Source organism: Danio aesculapii, chromosome 2 (assembly GCF_903798145.1).
Source record: "Danio aesculapii chromosome 2, fDanAes4.1, whole genome shotgun sequence".
NCBI classification, from domain to species: domain Eukaryota; kingdom Metazoa; phylum Chordata; class Actinopteri; order Cypriniformes; family Danionidae; genus Danio; species Danio aesculapii.
Genome location: NC_079436.1, coordinates 44,979,745 through 45,002,067, shown reverse-complemented (window position 1 = coordinate 45,002,067; position 22,323 = coordinate 44,979,745). Strand labels below are relative to the sequence as shown.

The 22,323-nt window shown below is 35.8% G+C and overlaps 1 protein-coding gene across 1 annotated transcript in view; it reads right to left on the bottom strand.

The window, feature by feature from the left end:
* Nucleotides 1-210: 210 nt before the first annotated feature.
* Nucleotides 211-22,323, bottom strand: part of ece2a (endothelin converting enzyme 2a) — a 152,292-nt gene continuing 130,179 nt past the window's right edge. The window contains exon 4 of the mRNA XM_056480602.1: nt 211-884. Coding sequence (XP_056336577.1) covers nt 597-884 — 288 coding nt within the window. The 3' untranslated portion in view covers nt 211-596. The remainder of the gene's footprint in view (nt 885-22,323) is intronic.

Genomic DNA, 22,323 nt, shown 5'->3' with positions numbered 1-22,323 from the left:
TCTGTTTTTCAGGTGGTCAGTATGCAAATATTTTATTCAACAAAACTAGCATAAGCCTGGTATTTAGTGCGAGTTGGTGCTACTTTGCCTTATGGTCAGTGCACTAAGTGACTGTATTATTATCAATAATGTTACTTGTTAGCACAAAATATCGTAACATACAAAAACAGAAAACACTAAATCTTACCTATGAAATATTCTGCCTTTATGCTTTGTTTTCTCGTTACTACACTCGTACACAGCGCTAAAGTCCAGCATCTTCACATTGGCTTTAATCTTGACTAGTGCTGTTGAATGACTTTTGTCCTGGGAGCACTGTACAAATTTGGTGGCGATATTGATGCATGCTCAGGGTCCTATGCGATATCTAGTGTATATATCTATGGTAACAGTCACAAAAAAAAACTCATGAAAAATGCATGAAAGAGTAAAAAAAAAAAAATTTCTTATTCCATTGAGGAAATAAAATCAGATAAATTTGGGACAATTTGAGAGTAAATAAAAGATTACTTTTGGTTAAATTGTTTGTTTGCACCCTAAAAAACACCCTAAACAACTTTCAGCAGTCTTCTAAGTAACAAATCCTATCTGAGTACCTATAATCTGATGTTATTCAGGAAGTCCTCAGAGTCTGCTTCCTGAAATCTTACATATGTGGGCGGAGCCTTTGCTTCTTCGGCGAATCTCCTCTCCAGGGCGGCATCCTCTGGGCTAAGCTCCTCCCCTTTGGTCAGAACATACAGGAAGTAGTGAAAGTTGCTGCCGTAGTGATAGTGCTTGATGGACCAGTCATACTCTTCTCGAGCGTAGAGTCTCTTGCGGAAATGTGGCTGCGCGAACGTGACGGAGACGAAACGGCCTCCAGGTTTCAACACACGACTGACCTGTGGAGCAAAACAAATCACCTGCTTAATATTGCTATCATGAGCACTGCTTGCATTATTAAGATACCATATGATTTTCAAATAAATATCAACATTTTTTGTGATGCGTAAATCAGCAAGATATATTAGCCATATCGGTATCAGCCGTTAAATGCTTATTTTTGTGTTTGTTATCAAATGTGTGTTTACTAGCTATAGCTCAATAGTAGTGCTGTTTTTTTTTTAAACATATTTAAAGGTGCAGTATGTAAGTTTCACGCCCAGTGGTTGAATTAGGTATAGCATGCCTGGTTCAAAACAGGCAAGCACAGGTTGGCCAGATTGACGACACCAACGGGAGAATGCCTAACTTGAGCCTTAAGCCTGATTTAAGTCATGTTTTAAATAAAAGCAACGGCACACAATAGAAAGAATATTTTCCATATTAAAAGGAGCTTTTGTTCTAACAATTAAATTTTTATTTCTTGCAGCTGAACAACACAATAAACTGTGATCACCTCAGGTACAGCTCATGTGCTTTATTCAGTGTTAAATGCTAACGATGAGAGCTTGAATGCCATTTTACAGGACAATTATTGCCATACTACTGAAAGCAGCAGCAGATAGTTCACCTCAGATGTACCTCATTTAGCATGTACATTTAAGAGGTTTAATATGCATTAATTCGATTATAAACCTTATCGTTGGAGTGCAGTGAGTGCACTATTCTGTGCTTCTGAATGGCTGTATTTACATTTCTGTCGTGTTTTGTCTGGTGCAAACAGTCAAAATGCTCATCACTGCGTATCTGGTCACGTAGCGTGCTGTTAGAACACGGGGTTACAATGTAACCTGTTCAATTCACTTTCAGTCATGGACACACACTTTGAGAGCCTTCCTGAATGAATGACTGAAATATTATTTTTCCAGCAAGGCAAACTGGGGTGCTGAAATATAATTGGCTAAAGTGACACTGGGCGGGTTAAAAGAACCAAAATAAAGACAGCGTTCTGGCACGTCACAGACATTTTCAAAGCAGTGTAACGAACTTTAGCATCGTTAATAAGTAATCCGATAAACAAGAATGTTCACTTGGCATGTTTCTTAAATATCTCCAAACATATTTTGGTGTTTTTATGCTTTAGAAGAGTCCAAAACTTGCATACAGCACTTTTAAATGGTGACAAGGCCTGAAGCAAACTTCCTGAGCAGTGTGTGGAAGGTGATTTTGAGTGTTGGTATATTTGGATATTTTTCACATTTCCAGGTTTCTCACTAGCGGAAGGTGTCATAGTTGAGTAAACTTACAGAGCAGTCAACGGGAGAGTATAAAAATAGTATTTTTTTACAGTCTTATTTGCTGAAATAATAAAAGAAAAACTCCACAATGGTGTTATCAAGGAAAAAAATTATGTGAGACTGATAACGGCAGCCAGAAGAGAGAACAACGACAATTTTACTTTCCTGCCCCCACACACTCTGCATTACAAACGTCTCGCACAAGTGTCATTTCTTTTTTTGTAATTTGATGCAAAGATGATATCATACATACATAAATATATACACATGTTCATACGTTTAAAAACAAAAATATGTTTAAAACTTTCAAGGATTTAAGATGCTGATGAACGTTAAATGCATCATAACAGTGAAACGGGTCCATTATATACAAATATTAAATATCGTGTGTTTGCGGTCACTTTTAATCAGTTTAAAGGGGCAGTTCACCCCAAAATGAAAATGTACTCATTTACTGTCCCTTGAGTGGTTTTAAAGCTTTATGAGTTTCTTTTTTTCTGCTAAACACAAAAGAAGATATTCTGAAAAAGGTAGAAACCAGTATCCAATGACTTGCATAGTAAGTAAAAAACATACTATGGAAGTCAATGGTTTCCAGTTTCCAACATTCCTCAGAACATCACCCTTTTTGTTCAAAAGATGAAAGAAATTCAATCAGGTTTGGAATAACTGGAGGATTTTGTTTTTGGGTGAACTATCCCTTTAATGAATGCTTGCTGTATAATACAGCAATATGATAATGCTGTATAATGGTTTGTGTGTCCATAAGCACATACTGTATTTTGAGTGTTTGTGTCAGTAGGTTTGTGTGCTCGAGTGTGAGCATCACGTGCTTCTGCCACCCATTCTTCATCTGCCTGAAGAAATGAATAATTCACACCTTCAGGTGTCAACATGGAGAGAGTGTGAGAGAAGAGAGAAACAGAAAGAGTAACTTGCACACTTGCAATGTAAACTTCTATAGAAATGAGAACCGAGAAGGAAGCTGCTCCATTCTCCCAGTTTGAAACAGAATGTTTCTCCTTTTTTTAGACCGTTATCGAGTAAACTGAACACAGGTTAATGCTGTTTTCAACGAAAGATTTAGATTCTTAAAGAGTTTGTTGTTCTGTGGAATAACAAAAACTAGAATGAATTGTAGAAAAATGTAGATCTTGCCTTCCGCTGGGTCACTTACAACTGAAACAAGGCAAGATTCATTGCATCGGGTTTGACGTCAACAACAACACCTTTCACAAGCAACATTTGGCATCACTGACGTCAAAGCATGTAACATGTCACCGTAAACTAAAACCAAGCAAACAGGTCTCAGATCCACTATTAAATTGAACATGTCCTATGAATATAAGCCTTCAATTCAGATGACAGAAGGAACATATTCACAGATTTGGAGGACATTTGGACAGCATTATTTTCTATGCATTATTTTATCTATTATTTAGTATGCTGATGTACTTCCAACTAAAAAAGAACATTGAGTAGGGGGTGGGGCTTTCATTTTGGTATCATTCCCTCAAAGCAAACTAATACTAAAAGGGGCGTGGTTAAGAATATTGTGGTTGAAGTCATCAAAGAAGGACCACTACACTAAATGCAGAACCAAATGCTCAGATTTTTGGTTGAACATTACCAAAACTTTTTTTTCAGTAGATTAATTTGCTTAGATTAATTGTTTACCTAAAGAATAACAATGTGCGCTAGTAATATAAACGTTGTAAATGTTGATTTCATATGGACTTTTAAATCTCCTTTTTTATTATTGTCTTTTCATATGATTACAGTTCTAATTACGACTGCCATTTTTTTTATACATGAACAATTAAACAGTTCAGATGCAAAAGCCTGTAAACATAATCTAAAATTTTCTTCTAAAATGAGTATTTTGGATGGCTCCTATGTGTAGGTTCCGTTATTTCAGTTTTATGGCAATAAATGGATTGTTTTCATTGTCTTTAAATAAAATAACTGAACATAAACATGAAAAAATAGGCATTTAAGAAGAATTGCATTTAGAGGATTTGCATCTGAACTCTTTAGTTGTTCTTCAGACATTTTATTAGTCGTTTTCTGTAAATAGTAGTGAAAATGAATGTCATTCTTTGAGCTCAAAATTGGCTGTATAAAACTTTAATTGTTTTGATGTTGGATTTTTGTTCAAGTATTATCCACAGAGTTAAACAAAAACAAACAAAAGCACACAACAAAACTACTACATTTTCAAAATGTAGTACTAGTTTAGCATATGTAAATGAAAATAATCTAAAAATGAATTATAATGGTATTTCAAATGACACTGCAACATTTCATTTGTAAAATCCCCCAACACAGTTTTGCTTCTATTCGCAGCATGAAACCCAGCGAACATGACACTAAACAGTTTCTCCTGGGTGAAGTGCCAGATCTGTAGGCGAATCAGATGATCTCAGCTCGCCGTTAGCAGCTGATGAGACTAATGATCAGGTTTATTGATCTCTCTGTGCCTCTGATTAATGACCCCCCGACACCCACTAGACTCAAGGTGAACGCTAAACCCTGGATCACACACAGCCTCATGTACTGCCACACGTCAATGCGCCTTTGTTTTGTTATTGTTTTGTTTTGTTTAACTTGGACAAGAGCTTTGTAAGACAATTCCATACAAATGAGAAAGAAACACAGATTATGTTATGTTTCAGTGTGCAAACGAGGCCTTGTTTTAATAAATACACTGCAAAAAAATGCCTAAAAAATCTTAAATTAAGAAACGGCTGTAGAAGCAGCAACAGCAGTAGTAGTAGCATTAGTAATTTTTGTAGTAGTAGTAGTAGTTGGTAAAGTATTTATTGTAATCATTATTGTTGTAGACTGTTATTATTACTATTGTCCTTTTTTTTCTTTTTACTGTCATTATTACTATCGTTTTCTCTCCTTACCACTGATTGGTCTCTTTCTATCTCTGCTATTTGCTTCATTTATTGACTGTTATGCATGTTGTGTATATGTATATACAGTTGAAGTCAGAATTATTAGCCCCCTTTGAATTTATTTTTCTTTTTTAAATATTTCCCAAATGATTAACAGAGCAAGGAAATTTTCACAGTATGCCTGATAATATTTTTTCTTCTGGAGAAAGTCTTATTTGTTTTATTTAGCTCAAACAAAAGCATTTTTTAATTTTTAAAATCAGTTATTAGAAATGAGTTATTAAAACTATTATGTTTAGAAATGTGTTGAAAAAAAATCTCTCCGTTAAACAAAAATTGGGGAAAAAAAATAAACAGGGGGGCTAATAATTTTGACTTCAACTGTATACACACACACACGCGTGCGCGAGCAAACACATGCCCCTGCCAGAACCTGACTGTATTGTTGTTGTTTTTTTGTTGTTGTTGTTTTCATCTGTTCTTGGTCATTTTGTTTTTTTTTTGTTTGTGATCCCAATTTATGCATCTCCTGCATGTTCTAATTAACGTTTTCTAGACAAGCAAACAATACCGTCTTGTTTTTAAAAGATAATATGTAAAAAAAAAAATTCCTTAAAACATGCTGAATAATCTGCCAATGGAGTAGGCAAAATACTATTATGTCAAAAGGAAAAACTAGATTATTTTGCTTATTGTTGACATATTTCTTAAAACAAGACAAACTTTTTTTGCTTGTCTATAAAATGCTTCTTGTTTTAAGAATTTTTAGATATTGAACTAAAACCAAGACAAAAAAAATCTAAGTAAGAAAACCTGCGGAGGAAGAGAATACAGGTACTTGACTGGCCTGTCTGCAGTCCCGACCTGCCCCCAATAGAGAATGTGTGGTGCATTTTGAAGCATAAAATGCTTATTTGTTAAAATTTGTTATAAAATATTGTTGCCCACCTTAAGAATTGTTTGTGGGAAGAATGGGACAAAATTACACCTGAAACACTGCATCACTTGGTGTCTTCAGTTGCTAAACATCTTTTAAGTGTTGCGAAAAGGAATGACAACATTACAAAGTGGTAAACGCTTTACTGCTCCAACTTTTTTGAAATGTGCTGCAAAATTGGAATACCTGTTTATTTAAAAAAAATGTATATATATATATATATATATATATATATATATATATATATATATATATATATATATATATATATATATATATATATATATATAACAAGGAACAGATTAAATAATGTTTGTTGTATTGTCTGCAAAAAAATACAAGTCAAAGTAAGTTTAGAAATCACTACTTTCTTTTATTTTATTTTTTTTCCCATACTTTCCCAACTTTTTCTGATTTGGGGTTGTCGCACAAAAATCTGAACATCCATGTCAAAACGTTTTGTCAGTGAGAATCATTTTACTCTTTCTTTTTAGTATACTTTTTATATTGTTTCCATTTAAGTAATTAAGTAAATAAAAATAAATAAATAAATAATATTTAAACGTTATTATTATTATTATTAATAAAAATTATAAATAAAATATGACATTGACCACTGGATGAAGTCAGGTAAAAATATTTTTGAGTGAACTATTTTTATAGAGTGGATTTTGGGTATCTCTGTTATCCCTCCACACTTCATAACACAATAAAAAAAATACATACAGTAAATATATAAATATATAAAAAAATAAATAAATAAAATTAATAAATCTAAATTTTATGTAGAATAAAATGTTGTATACAATAAATTCAATTCAATTCAATTCACCTTTATTTGTATAGCGCTTATACAATGTAGATTGTGTCAAAGCAGCTTCACATAAAATGTCACAGTAAATAGGAACAGTGTAGTTAATGCACCTGTTGATTTTAAAGTGAATTATATGTATGAGCATATCCCTCTGTAATGTCCTTTAGAAAGTAGATATGAATAAAACTGTAATGTTTGAGTGCTGCTGAAATGGATATTTATGGCTCATAATTTGATAAAGTGCGACAAAGGAAACATATAAAAGGGTATTTCGGTTGAAAAAAAGAAAAAAACACTTCATGAAAAGCCAAAAATCTCAAAATCAACAGGTGCATGAAAAAACCTGAGTTTCTGCCTTGTGTCTCGCCATAATAAAATCTGACCTTTTCTGTGGCATTACTGGTGTCATTATAGTAATCATCCTGCTCCGCTTAGTGCATATGATAATGTCAGCATCACACAACAATTACATCTAACCTGAAGTTCAAAACACTCTGCTTAATGCTGAACAACACACTATGCTTAGTTCACCACCAAAGCCATCATTACAGAAAGCCCTTCCAGCCCCAACCCAGTACTGGGAAACACCCAAGCACACTCATTCACAGACACACACATGGCCAATTTAGTTTATCCAATTCACCTATAGCGCATGTCTTTGGACTGTGAGGGGAAACCGGAACACTTAGCGGAAACCCACGAGAACACGGGGAGAACATGCAAACTCCACACAAAAATGCCAACTGACCCAGCCGAGGCTCGAAACACCGACCTTCTTGCTGTGAGGCGACAGTTCTAGCCACTAAGCTACCACGGCGCCCCAACATTTTATAATTTCAACATTCACATACTCCTTTAGTTTTTTTTTTTAAGCCACCTGAAACAAGATAGTGATCTAACACTACAAATTTTTCATTTTAGGTGAACTACCCCTTTAAATATGGTGTTGAATATGCCTGCAAGATATGGGCGCTAATCCTAGTCTTGCATACTAAATAAGTGATGAATATTTAGTACAGACTGTTTGTGTATTGGGATGCAGCCCTTCTCTCTGTGCAGTTTTTCTGCTGTTTTGTTTTGTCTTTAATTGGATGAAGAACTGCTGACGGCCGAGGAAACTTGCGAAAAAGATCAGCTGCAAATTGGGGAAGGCTGACAGGGGATTTGTGTGTGTGTGTGTGTGTGTGTGTGTGTGTGTGTGTGTGTGTGTGTGTGTGTGTGTATGTGTGTGTAAGATAAAGAGTTAGTTGGTTATGGTTTGTTAGTTTCAACACACAAACTGCACGTGTGGTGGTCAGGCCCCAATTTATTTTATCTAGACACTTCTTTTGGGATGCCATGAATGTATAGTTTACATTCATCTGTTGTTATACACCCCATTTAGAGGGATATATTCAGAGAGTAATGAAAAATCATTCTTGGGTAAAAGTACCATTGCTTGCCTAAAAATGTAGTGCACGTAGAGTAAAAGTATCTGTTGTAAATATTACTCAAAGTATGAGTAAAAAGTAGTCCTTCCAAAAGTACTCAAGAGTAGTGAGTATTATGCTGTATGAGTATTATGAGTAAAAGCTGATGCATTTACATATAATTTTTGGATGTCTGTAAACGTAACATTCTGTAGTGCATTTGCCCAGCAGGCACACATCATAAGACATTAATATTAGGTTAGATTTAGGTTGTGATGACCAAAATTCAATGTCTAGTCAGCGTCTAAGAACAACGTTATTTTGATATCCAATAACAACATCAAATGACGTTGATGTTTGGTTACTTTTGGGTTGTTAGAAAGTGACCGAAATCCAACGTCAAGCCAACATTTTAAACCAACGTCATATTGACGTTAAATACTGGCATTTATTCGTCAGGTATGGCAACCAAAATCTTAACGTCTGATAGACGTCATAGTGGTAACGTCCACACAACGTCAAGCAGTAACATCATTAGACAATAATAATTGGTTGATTTTAGGTTGGACATTGACATTGGCCTGACTTTGAGTTTTGAGCTCAACCCGATTTTCATTTCCAAACAAAATGCAACTTCCCCTTGACGTTGGGGTAAAATCCAATCTGATGTCATGTTGACATCTTGTGCCTGCTGGGTGTTTAAGGCATTACGGTCTTCATTCAGTAAACATCCGTCATTTTTTCATCAGTGACATGCATCTAAACAGTCTCTGGGTCAATGCGTGTAAAGTTTTGGACATCTTGGTCACTTTTAAAGCTGCCAAACAGTTTGCTGCAATTATAGATTGACCATGTCTTGATGTAATTCATTATGATGTGATTTGATTGGACAGGAATCACAGGACTAAATTTTCTAATCCCTGTAGACAAGAAAAAATAAAGTAGTGACTGCAGGTTGAAGGAAAGTAGTGGAGTAAAAGTACCAATACTGCACTAAAAATGTACTCAAGGGAAAGTAAAAGTACACATTTTTAAAACTAAACAGTAAATTACAATTTCTGAGAAAAACTACTTAATTGCAGTAGTTTGAGTATTTGTAATTTGTTACTTTACAGCACTGGATATATTTACAGGATTATTTCTTTAATTAGTCATTATGGTTTTAGCTCATTGTGTTTACTGGATGTACTAGAAGAGGTTCACATGTTTTAAAGGTCCTGTGAAGTGCTTTGAAATGTGTTTGTTCATTCGATGTTTGACATAATCTGAACTGAAAAATGAAAAGAGGGTGGGACTCAGAGCAGCTCCTCCCCTCCCAGCTCCTCCCCTAAAATGCTCAATAGCGTTTTGTTTTATCACAGCTCTGCTCTGTAAATGAGAAGCTTCTTGAAGGGAGCGGGGCATGTGAGATACTAGAGCATTTGGTGAGAAACTGTTGTATAAGGCAACGTGAAATAAACGCTGATCTATTTAAGCGGAAATGATAAACTGCAAGCTTTGTATGTTTATATCAGTTTTATATCTTGTAAACATGAATTTTAGCACTTGATTATAGATAATCTTAAAGACACTATTATAGATATTCTTAAAACTAACAGACTGAAACACCTTTAAAGCTCAAAATAACATTAAAATACAAAAAAAAAAACATTATCTTTCTCATACATATTTTCAAAGTGTGTCTAAAACACTCAAACTACAAAGCCCTGCCTTCTAAAAGCCCAGTGTGCTCTGATTGGCCAGCTGGCTCAGTGCATTGCAATTGGCCAAAAAGCACAAGCATGTGTCATTAATACTCATAAATGGCCAGTTTCAGGGTGAAGTCTAGATAGGATACAGCTGCGGATATGCACCTCAATATAGCATCATTTTTTTATGACACTGTATACCAATAAGTAATATTTTTACAGCACTGTGACGGTTTGGTTTAGGGTTAGGGTAGGGGTAGGCGTTAATAAAATACAATAAATGGAAAATGTAATAAATATTATAAATCATTTTCGTTAACTTCTGGCCGCAACCATATCTGATCTAGCAACAACCCAGTTTCAGCTTCCAATTCTACTAAAGCATTTGTAAACACCAATTGTTAACGTGCAACAAAATTCCCATCTGTGTAAGAAATAAAGGTTTTAGCCCTTATACGCTTGGAACTTTGCAGATATTATACATACAACAGATATATTACAGACCAAAGTAAAAAATACAAAACATTATTCCTCCTTACGCTTCATATTGTATGCCACTCTGTGGAGCCAGATCAGTCTCAAAAATAATTCATTTACAAAAAATTCATTAATGCACAGCACAATTCCCATATACAAAATCCAATTTGTCAATTTCTAAACAAAATTTGTGAATTCACAATTAAAAATCATAAATATTTTCGCCAAATGAATTGATTTTTTTGAATCGGATTTAAAATTTCTGAATTGGATTTGAGAATGTTTGAATCGTGTTTTGAATTTACAAATTGGATTTGTGAATTTTAGAATCGTGTTTTGAATTATGAATTGGATTTTGTAATTGTTATTTATGTTGTGGATGTATGAATTTTATTTAGTAAATGTATTATTTTTGAGACTGATCTGGCTCCATACTAAGCTATAGGAAAAAAAAGACCACTAAAACAAAAATCAGTTTTAAAATGTAAGGTTTATAGTTATGCATTTGAGTAATAGTTTTACCCTGTAAACTACTGATGACATTTATTCCAAATATTAAATAAAATAGTTGTCATTTAGAGCATTTTCTGCATAAAATAAAAAGACGGCATGTTTTTAAAATTCATTTTCAGACGAGACAATAGTTATTTTTTATTATCGTAAGAATTAAGAAATCAATGTTTGGTGGAATTATCCCGATTTTCAAATTCAAATCAAATTTTCAAATTCAACAAATCAAAACGCTCGTTATTCTGAATAATTATTTTGCTAATGCACTAAATGACAATGATTTTGTCATTTTAAAATTGGAAAAAGACCTTTATAGAATAAAACAAATAAATACAGTCTCGAACACATACTTAATAAATTCAAGCATATTTTGAAGCAGTCTCTCAGTTGTTTCCCCCCCACAGCTATACATATTACCGGGTGCTCCGGTTTCCCCCACGTCCAAAGACATGCACCTTAGATGAATTGAATAAGCTAAATTGGCTGTAGTGCATGAGTGTTTGTGGGAATGTGAGAGTGTATGGGTGTTTCCCAAAACTGGGTTGCGGCTGGAAGGGTATCCGCTGCGTAAAACATATGCTATAGTTGGCGGTTCATTCCGCTGTGGCGACTGCTGATAAATCAGAATCTAAACCGAAGGAAAATGAATGAATGAATGAAGTTTAACATAATAAGTTTAGTAGCTTTGACTGGTTTAAGTTGAGATGACTAGAAAAATTTATTTAATACAACTAAAAAAAATTAAGGCAGGAAGATATAAACTATAAATAATCTCACAGAAGACCAGTTAGGGTTACAGAAACCAATATATCGTCTATTATATAGGTCATATTAAACTACACAAACAAAAAAATCATATCAGCGCTGCTAATTTTGCCGAAGCGTGCACAGAGCCAGGCATGTGAGGTTGCAGAAACGTGTAATTTTATGACCTAGAATCCTCCTCCGGCTTGTTAGCAGCCAGAAAGTACTTTAACAAAGCAACTCCCAGCATCCTCCAGGGCATTAATAACAGCATGCTCTCGTCTTCATATCACTGTCTGCTGCTCATTCTCTTCCCTGCCGTCAATGTCTCCTTCAAGGACCCGGAGCTCAAAGTCACCATCTGTCCAGCAGCAGAGGCCACGTATGTGTGTGTGTGTGTGTGTGTGTGTGTGTGCAGAAAAGCAACACACATCACTGTGGATAGACTATAATGATACTTCATAGTCTAACAGCTGTCATATGTGCATTTGGGCCGCAGGGAATCGGGATGCTTAAGGGCTGCTGAAAGCTAGAAACTTTACAGCAGACACAATTATCAAACTAACAGCGTGTGAAAGCACACAGGTGACAGGGTTATTTAGTCCTCCTAGTCCATTAAAAGTCAAGCGTGCTAATTGTTCGGTGGTAAAATGCTTCCTTCTCTTGAGTTTGTGACTTGGTAAAGAAATTGTTGACGATAATACTGAGCGACAAGCATCGCTGTATGTGTGTTTGGAGCTTTTAGGATTGTTCCCATTCAGCAGGGTTTTATTAAATTGACAGTAAATAAACGCTCAGATAAAGATGCCTCTTTGATGGTGAAAAAAATCCATCATGGCTTTCAGAAAAATGTCAGGCAGCAAAAATGGTTTAACACTGATGATAAATAAATCAGCATACGTTTATGATTTCTGAAGGATAATGTGGCACTACAAATAATTTTATAAATGTATTATTAATGTTATTGTAAATTGGAATTGTTAAAGTGTATGAAAGTGTCACACAGAGGCGTTGTTTTGGGTAATTTGTGAAGCAAGAAACAAAAAAAATGATGGCTCAGCCTACGTAGCACTATGGTGCAAAGGTGCATTTATTTACAGTGCAGTGTCCAATCCAAAAATCCCAAAATAAAGTAGTCAAAATATATACAAAAATAAACAAACAACAAAACAAGAAATACAGACAATAAATAAAAATAAATATTATTTTTAAATATTATTACTACAAATGATTATATGAGCAACTGCACTCATGTCAGAGTGAAATGAAAAGGATAGTTCACTCAAAATGTAAAATTCTGTCATTTACTCAACCTTGAGTTTATTTTTTACCTATTGAACACAAAACAAGTTATTTGTATTAGGAGTCAATGGTAACAGGTTTCTAACATTTTTCAAAATATCTTCTTTTGAAATAGAAAAATTAAAGGGATAGTCCACCCCAAATCATTTACTCAACCTTAAATTAATTTTTTCATGTTGAACGCAAAATAAGTTATTTTGAAAAATGTTGGAAACCTGTAACCATTGACTTCCATTTGTATTTCCTACTATGGAAGTCAATGGTTGGTTTCTAAAATTTTTCAAAACATCTTTCATGACAGGAGACTCAAAGGTTTAGAACCACTTGAGGGTGAGTAAATACTGAATTATGTTTATGTTTAAATAAGGTTTATGTTATTTCAATAATCAACATTTAATGTAAAAACAACACCATGATTAAAAAAAAAAAAAAAAACTAAGAAAAAGGATTTAACCAAAAATGAAATAAAATAAAAAATAAAATAAATCAAAAATGTTATTAAAAAAATTTAATTATATAAAAAAAAATTATAAAAAATTTAATATAATTTTTTTTAATCAAAAATGTAGAGAAATAAAAAAATACAATTTTACAAAAATAAAATATAAAATTTAAAAAAATTTAAATAAAATAACATTATTTATTTAAGCATCTCAAGCAACTAAGCTCCATTATTTTAAGACTGGGTTGTGCTGATTGACAATAGTATCATGTATGCATATATGATATGCAGAAATATTGGTGAGAGCAGAGGCCTATGTCGATTTTAAAGATGATATTTAGCTTGAGTAATGGCCTCCTCACTGGCCTTCCCAAAAAGACAGTCAGACAGTTGCAGCTCATCCAGAACGCTGCGGCTAGAATTCTGACCAGAACCAGGAAATCAGAGCACAACACATCTGTCCTCAGGTCTTTACACTGGCTCCCAGTTACATTCAGAATAGATTTTAAAGTATTATTACTGGTCTATAAATCACTAAACGGCCTAGGACCTCAATACATTACAGATATGCTCACTGAATACAAACCTAACAGATCACTCAGATCTTTAGGATCAAATAGATTAGAAATCCCAAGAGTTCAGTCAAAGCAGGGTGAATCGGCTTTCAGCTACTACACCCCTCACTGCTGGAATCAGCTTTCAGAAACGATCAGATGTGCTCCAACATTAGGCACATTCAAATCAAGACTGAAAACACATCTGTTTTGCTGTTCCTTTACTGAATGAGCACTGTGCTATGTCCGACAGATCGAACTACTATGTTTTTCTCTTCTTTTATAACACATTTTATCAGCTTTTATTTTTATTTATTTATTTTTACCATTTTTATGTTTGTTTTTATTTCTCTTATACTTGTTTCTTTTATTCCTGTTTATGTAAAGCACTTTGAATTGCCACTGTGTATGAAATGTGCTATATAAATAAACTTGCCTTGCCTTGCCTTGTTTTGCATTAATATAGTCCTATTACATGTTTCAATTCATTTATTGAATACAGTTATTATTTTCATTTATTCATTCATTCATTTATTTATTTATTTTCCTTTGGCCTAGTACCTTATTTATCAAGGTTCACACCAAAGTAGAATGAACCGCCAACTCATCCAGCATACAGTTATGTTTTAGGCAGCGCATGCATTTCCAGCCACAACCCAGCGCTGGAAAACACCCATACACTCGGACAGTAGCAAATGAAATGACATTTGTCTGCGCACAGAAGAAACAAGGATGCACCACGCTCAACTGAACAAAAGATGTAAACGCCTCCATCACGTAGACAACTCGTGGGTGGCGAGTCCTCCACCTCCCGTCCTCCAGACTACATCCTAGTTTCTTCTGTGTGCAAATAACTGTCATTTCATTCGCTACTGTCCATTTATTTTTTACAAATATCCAGTTTGCGGGTGTCCTGCAGACCTGAAGTCACAATCAAAGCCTATTTAGCTGGGAGAACGGTGATTTGCACTGATTTGTGTTTAAAGCATAATAAAAATGAAGTAGATTATTAAATAAGTGGAAATCAGTTGAAAGGTTGTTAAATACATTTAGAAATTATGAAATAAATAAACAAATAAGTAAACATAACACCGCCGCACCCCCATGCATAAGTATTGTGTATCGGCGATCTCTCAGGGGGACGATATGGCGATCTGAAAGTTTTGTATATCGCCGAGTGGTACAAAAAGAAACACTTCAGCTATAAGAATCTGATCTGTTAAAATAAGACACACAATCATCCTTCTCAGCATATATGAATTGAACCCATTCACCCTTATAAACTTGGTTCTCTAAACTGTTCATCTTAACCACACGCACAGCAGTGGCAGAAGCCCATGAGTCACTCATTATCACTAACACCTCCATTTAAGACCAGGTCACATGCAAAAGAGGTGCTGCTGTGCTGTCTTTGGCCCACTCCACACGACCATTGTTAATTAACAAACTAAAGAACATTTCTCACCTTATTAACACTTCTTATTTGTCTGGTTGGACAGATCTGGCTTTACTGAATCACACAAGCCATCTGGATTGTAGATCACAAAGAAACCAATAGTAACTTTAACATGTTCAAGATGGCCACACTACTTTATTTCAGCAGTAGTGATGAGTGTGCATCTGCAGATAATCTGTGCATAACCCAAATATGGAGTTTAAAGGGTGAGCAAAAATAGGATTCTGTTATTAATTACACACCCCTGTGTCATTTCATTCATTCATTTTTCTTTTCAGCTTAATCCCTTTATTAATCTGGGATTGCCACAGCGGAATGAACCGCCAACTTATCCAGCATATGTTTTACACAGCAGATGGCCTTCCAGCTGCAACCCATCACTGGGAAACATCCACACACATTCATTCACACACATATGGACAATTTAGCTTACACAATTCACCTGTACCGCATGTCTTGGACTGTGGGGGAAACCAGAGCACCCGGAGGAAACCCACGCGAACGTGGGGAGAACATGCAAACTCCACAGAGAAACGCCAACTGACCCAGCCGAGGCTCGAACCAGCAACCTTCTTGCTGTGAGGCGACAGCACTATTGTGTCATTTCATTCCCCCAAAATCTGTTCATCTTCAGAATGCAAATAAAGATATTTTTGATGTAATCCAAGAGCTCTCTCATCCTCCATCCGCTTGTTAAGTGGTGACGTGTTGGTGACGTATGGAATACTGTTTCCGGGTCCAAGCCACCACTCATTTGAATTGACAAAATATTCATTTATCACTATTAAATTTTTTTTAGTCCTATTAAAATTCACATTAAAGTGAATTTTATATAAAGTCATAGTGTACACAACAATTTCTGGGCTTGTTGCATCATAAATACCAAAATTGTAAAAATTTATAAAAAAATGTATAACTTTTTGCCCATCGGAAGTTAGGCATGGACATGCATATTGCGATCGTGATTTTTGAAAGTATTATTTAATTCAATTCCATTCACCTTTATTTGTATAGCGCTTTTACAATGTAGATTGTGTCAAAGCAGCTTCACATAAAAGATCATAGAAAATAGGAACAGTTTAGTTCAGTTTGTAGTGTTTAGGTTCAGTTCAGTTTAGCTCAGTTCAGTCTGGTTTAATAATCACTACTGAGAGTCCAAACACTGAAGAGCAAATCCAACGATGCGCAGCTCTACAGATCCCGAACCATGTGAGCTAGTGGCGACAGCAGAGAGGGAAAAAACTTCACTAATTGGCGAAAGTGAAGAAAAAAACCTTGAGAGAAACCAGGCTCAGTTGGGCATGACCATTTTAATTTCTCCGCTGGCCAAACGTCATGTGCAGAGCTGCAGTCTCAACAAGTATTACAGCACTTTGTAAACATTTATTATTACCATTTCTTGAGTCTCCCCATACAGTTTGATAGAGCACTTAGACCCAGAAGCTGCTTCGGCTGTTTGGCTGACGTCACACTTAACAAGTGGATAGACAGCAAAGGTCCCGAGATGTTTAAAGTCCAGAAAAGGAACCAAAAACATTGTCAATTTAGTGGTTCAATTGTAATCAAAAGAAGCTCCAAAAAAAAAAAAAAAAAAAAAGAACTTTTGTGCAACAACTAGACCTGTCACGATATCTATTTTTGTTGTGCGATATATTGCACCAAACTATATCGCAATAAACAATATTATTGTCATTTTAAGGCCATTTTATGCCACTTATTATATAATGCCAGAATGACACAATACAATATCATCACAAGTACAGTCCTCCAAAGAACACATAATATTTTACTCTTAAGAATATTTAATTTAATTATTGTCATTTTAACAATTTAATAATTAGGAATGGAATAAGAATGTGAAAACGCATATCCTAAATGAACAATATGTTAACATGTTAAAATGTTAACAAAGAAAGTGCAATCTAAAAAGTAGAGTAGGGTTGGGCGATGTCGACCAATTTGGCATCATACGATGTCTAGTGTGAAACATCGTGATGGACGATGACATCGTGGTCATAGGCGGTGAATTAATTATTTATGAATAATTCATTCATTCATAACAAATTGATTATTTTAGCCTAATGTTTTAACTACATAACCTGCATGGTCTTTGCTTTACCCATAAACAAATCATAAATAAATAAAGACATAAATTACCACCTGTTAATCACGTTTTCCGCTGGACTCTGGCATCAATAGACAGAGTGATCTGTGATCTGGGCTTTTCAGAAATGCTAGATGAAACGTCGTTGTGGACGTGGATCGTTTTGATTCTAAAATGCCATTTTAAAACTAAGACGTATTAGCGTAAACAGGCCGTAAGTGTGTATTTTCCGCGAACGGGTTGCTGCTGCGACGGTAGCGGGGCAGAGGATTGCAATGCCGGCTTAGCATCGTGATGTCTATCGGCCATCGGCGATGGACGTTGTCATCGTTTATCGACCCAACCCTATAACAGAGGCTGTGATATCTGCTACCAGATCTATTTTCAGCTGTCAGACACCCATATGACAATATACTAAAGTAATTTTGTAGTAAATACTACAGTGTTGTTTTAACCATACCGATACTGACACCTACAAATAGAGAAAAAGATGTTGCACAATCAGCTAAAACGTTGCTAGAATTGTTTTTTTTTGGGCATATATTTTGGGGTAATATAAAATGCATCACCAAAAATGATTGAGGTCATGTCCATGTGTTGTGCGATATGTCGATATATTGGTTATTGGACAGGCTTACACAATGGGGGAATCTCCTCATCCACTACCAGAGTGCAGCATCCACCTGGATGATGTGACGGCAGCCATATTGCGCCAGACCGCACACCACACACCAGCAGATTGGAGGAGAGGAGACAGAGCGATGAAGCCAATTATCATATAGGGATGGTTAGGAGGCCATGATGGACAGAGGCCAGTGGGCAAATTTTGGCCAGGATACTGGGGTTAAAACCCTACTCTTTTTCAAAGGACATCCTGGGAATTTTAACGACCACAGAGAGTCCGGACCTCGGTTTAACGTTCCATCCGAAAGATGGAGCTCACTGACAGTATAGTGTCCCCTTCACTAAACTGGGGCATTAGGCTTTACATTAACACCCGCCAACCCGCCAAATGGGGCTAGATTTCAGTGGTGGAGGGTAAGACAGACACTCCCACTAGCCACTTTGGCTGGTTGAAAATAATTTTCCCAGATAATAATTCTTAAAAGCAGGGTTTGACAATAAAGATGGTCCAATATGCATGCAAAGGCAATCTTAGAATTGAGAAGCAACTCGACTGATAAAAGTAATTGCGTTCGCAACATCATGCAAGCCAAGCAGGTGGAATACCGAATGAGAGGATAATCACCCGCGCTAACAGCTGAGGTGATGCTCGCGACTGTTTATTCCGTTTTCATTCATGAAGCAACTGTGTCTAGAAACACAACTGATGTGATCGGTTCTCTTTCAAATAGATTAGACAAAAATTTATGAACATGCAGCCACAGACTTGCTGCTTTCCAGATTTCCAGAGTTGACTTATTGTAAGCAGTGCCAGTTGCTTTCGCTTTCTTTGAACAGATTATATATGGGTCTAACGTCATCCTTCCATTATCACACAGTATGTTTTTTTTACCTGCTTTCTTTTGCGTTAATATGGTTTAATTATCATTTTTTACAATAACACTGCTTTTATGGGAGATTAAACCCCCCATTTATGTGTAGTTAACTGGTGATCTGGGACCTTTAGCCAGGACAGATTACTGTGCATATGTTTTGTTAAATAAAAATGTAGTATACAGCTATATTTTGCTCGTTTTGACATTTAAAAATTGTGGCCAAGTAATAATTAATTGTTTATGTTTGGTGTGGTCAGAGATACATGTGGTAATTCCTTCATTTTGAGCTCTGAAAATTATGCGAAAAAAACTAATTGTAATACTATGAAACCATGACCCATTTACTCATGATTATTGAGCAAGCTCTTACACGACACACAAAAAGTGAAATGAATGAGGAGGCATGTGGAGATAACGCAAAATCTAAATCAAGTAATTTTAGCATGTCAAAGTCATATTTAAGTGTGTAAAATATATTTTCCCAATAATAAAATTGTGGCTAGTGAAAATGGCGAGTGGCTAGTGTTGTTGGAAAACTACTAGCCAGAGTGGCGGGTGATCAAAAAAGTTAATGTCAAGCCCTGAGTACAAGTGCAATAGTTTTGCGTTTTTTGAGCTGTTTATAAACAGATTTACTGACTCTAAATTCACTTTTATAACACCAAAAAAACAAACATAAGCTACTTTAAGTGATAAAGGCTAGGTCAATTAGCATTGCACTACAAATATACTTTAAAGCTTAAATAATACCCAGGATAACTTGAACAACACAAATAATGCAGATATTACCACAAGCGTTGTGTTTGATCCGTTTATCCATTCCGATCATCTTTAATCTCTATGCTCATGCAGAGACAGCTGACTGTAGCTGATGTCTCTTCTTCTGTAATGAATTTGTGGAGATTATGAGCACAAGGGTGCACTTTAGTGTCCAGGATGAATGACACAGAGATACCATTTCAACGTATGCTCCAGGTCTTGAACTCTGCATACTGTCCCGCAAAGTTTATTATCTCCTTCAGCAGATCTGCTTGCGTATTTTATATAATAATAATAATAATAATAATAATAATAATAATAATAATTCCTTATATTTATATACTGTACCACTTTTCTGGACACTCAAAGAGCTTTACATAGAGGGGAATCTCCTTATCCACCACCAGTGTGCATCCATCCACCGGGATATGATCCTGAAAAGCTTGATCAGCTGCTTTAGTGTTTAAATATGGTTGAGCTCTGTAGGATAGTAGACATCTAGGAGCAGGGTTGACTTTTTTTTTTTAAAAAAAAAAGGAAAGAAAATTCTAAGTATCTCTGAAGAAACTGGAATTTTTTAACCTCTGAGTGGACTTTTTGTTATCACAATAAAAACCAGAAAATATTGTAAAAGAAATTGCCCATCAGAAGATTTTAAAAACGTTTTTAGCATTTTTTGGCACACAAAACTTGTTCTTGGAGCTTCATGTGAACGAACCAGTCACTGAAGTCACATGGAGTGTTTTGACAACATGTTTGGTTTGTTTGAACATTTTGGGACTGTGGCTGTCTATAGAAAATGAGAGAGCTCTCAGATTTCATCTAAAATATCCTAATTTGTGTTCTGAAGGTGAATGAAGGCCGTGAAAGGACATGAGGGTGAGTAATTAGTAACAGAATTTTCGGGCAAAACAACCCTTCATTTGCACAATAACAGTAACTTTAATTGATATAGGATCATCTCTGCACAATGCAATGTACTCCACTGGGCCATTTGTTTCCAGAGTGGTCAAAGAACATTTCTAAAAGGACAATTCTTGTAGATGCCAACTGCTGAATGCATATGCAATATAGTGAAAACATGAGAATGGAATCATTTTGCCATTTAGCAGTGTACACTCGATCACATAAAAGGCAGACTGCAGTAGTGTGTTATATGGCTTCTGTGTTTTGGGCTCTGTCAGGTTGTGTGCAGATTGTTTGGTTAAGGCTGTGAGTCTGCTAGACTCGCTCTCGCTCTGATAAAACTGCGCTCAGCATGTCTGATTTGGCCGCAGGCCGGGAGACTGTGGCCTGGATTTGGAAATGAGGAGTTTGGACTCTTTTTGTGCTGTAACGCCTAATTGCAGAATTTACACCACTCGCACCCAAGAGGAATACACATGATGCTCTGTTATGGTCATGTCCCGCCGCTTTGATAAATAAAGGGAATAAATTCTTAATTCAATCAATCAATGCGTCCATCCATCTGTCTCTCTATCTCTTCCTTCGTCAATCGATCGATCAATCGATCAACCAACCAAACTCTGTCAATCTGTCTACCTTTACTAAAATCTCTTTCTTCCTTTCATCTTTCTTTAGATCAATCCATATATCCATCCACAATCCATCTGTCTTCCTTTGTCAATCAATTGAAAAATAAATCGATCAACCAACAACCAATCCCTGTGTCAATCTGTCTACCTTTACTAATATCATTCTTTCTTACATCTATCCATCCATCCATATCCATACATTCTTTTATTCATTCATCTATCCATTTTTCCATCCATCCTGTCAATCTGGTCATCTAGTCTGTCAATATATAAATCTATCTTTTAAGTACCTGTCTGTCTGTCTCTTTTTTATGTTTGTCTGTCTCTTCGTCTGTCTGTCTGCCTCTCTCTTTATCTGTCTGTATGTCTCATCATCTGTCTGTCTGTCTCTTCATCTGTCTGTTTCTTTGTCTATCTGTCTGTCTCTTTGTCTGTCTGTTTCTTCGTTTGTCTTTCTAAGTACCTGTCTGTCTGTCTCTTTTTTATGTTTGTCTGTCTCTTCGTCTGTCTGCCTCTCTCTTTATCTGTCTGTGTGTCTCATCGTCGTCTGTCTGTCTCTTTGTCTGTCTGTATGTCTCATCATCTGTCTGTCTGTCTCTTCATCTGTCAGTCTCTTCATCTGTCTGTCTGTCTCTTCCTTTATTTGTCTGTCTCTTTGCCTGTCTGTCTCTTCGTCTGCCTGTCTGTCACTTTGTCTGTCTCTTCATCTGTCTGTCTCTTCGTCTGTCTGTCTGTCTCTTCATCTGTCTTTCTCTTCGTCTGTGTCTTCATCTGTCTGTCTCTTCATCTGTCTGTCTCTTCATCTGTCTTTCTCTTCGTCTGTGTCTTCATCTGTCTGTCTGTCTCTTCGTCTGTCTGTCTGTTTCTTCGTCTGTCTGTATCTTCATGTCTGTCTATCTGTCTGTCTCTTCGTTTATTTGTCTGTCTCTTTGCCTGTCTGTCTCTTCGTCTGCCTGTCTGTCTGTCTGTCTCTTCATCTGTCTGTCAGTCTCTTCGTCTGTCTGTCTGTCTCTTCATCTGTCTGTCTG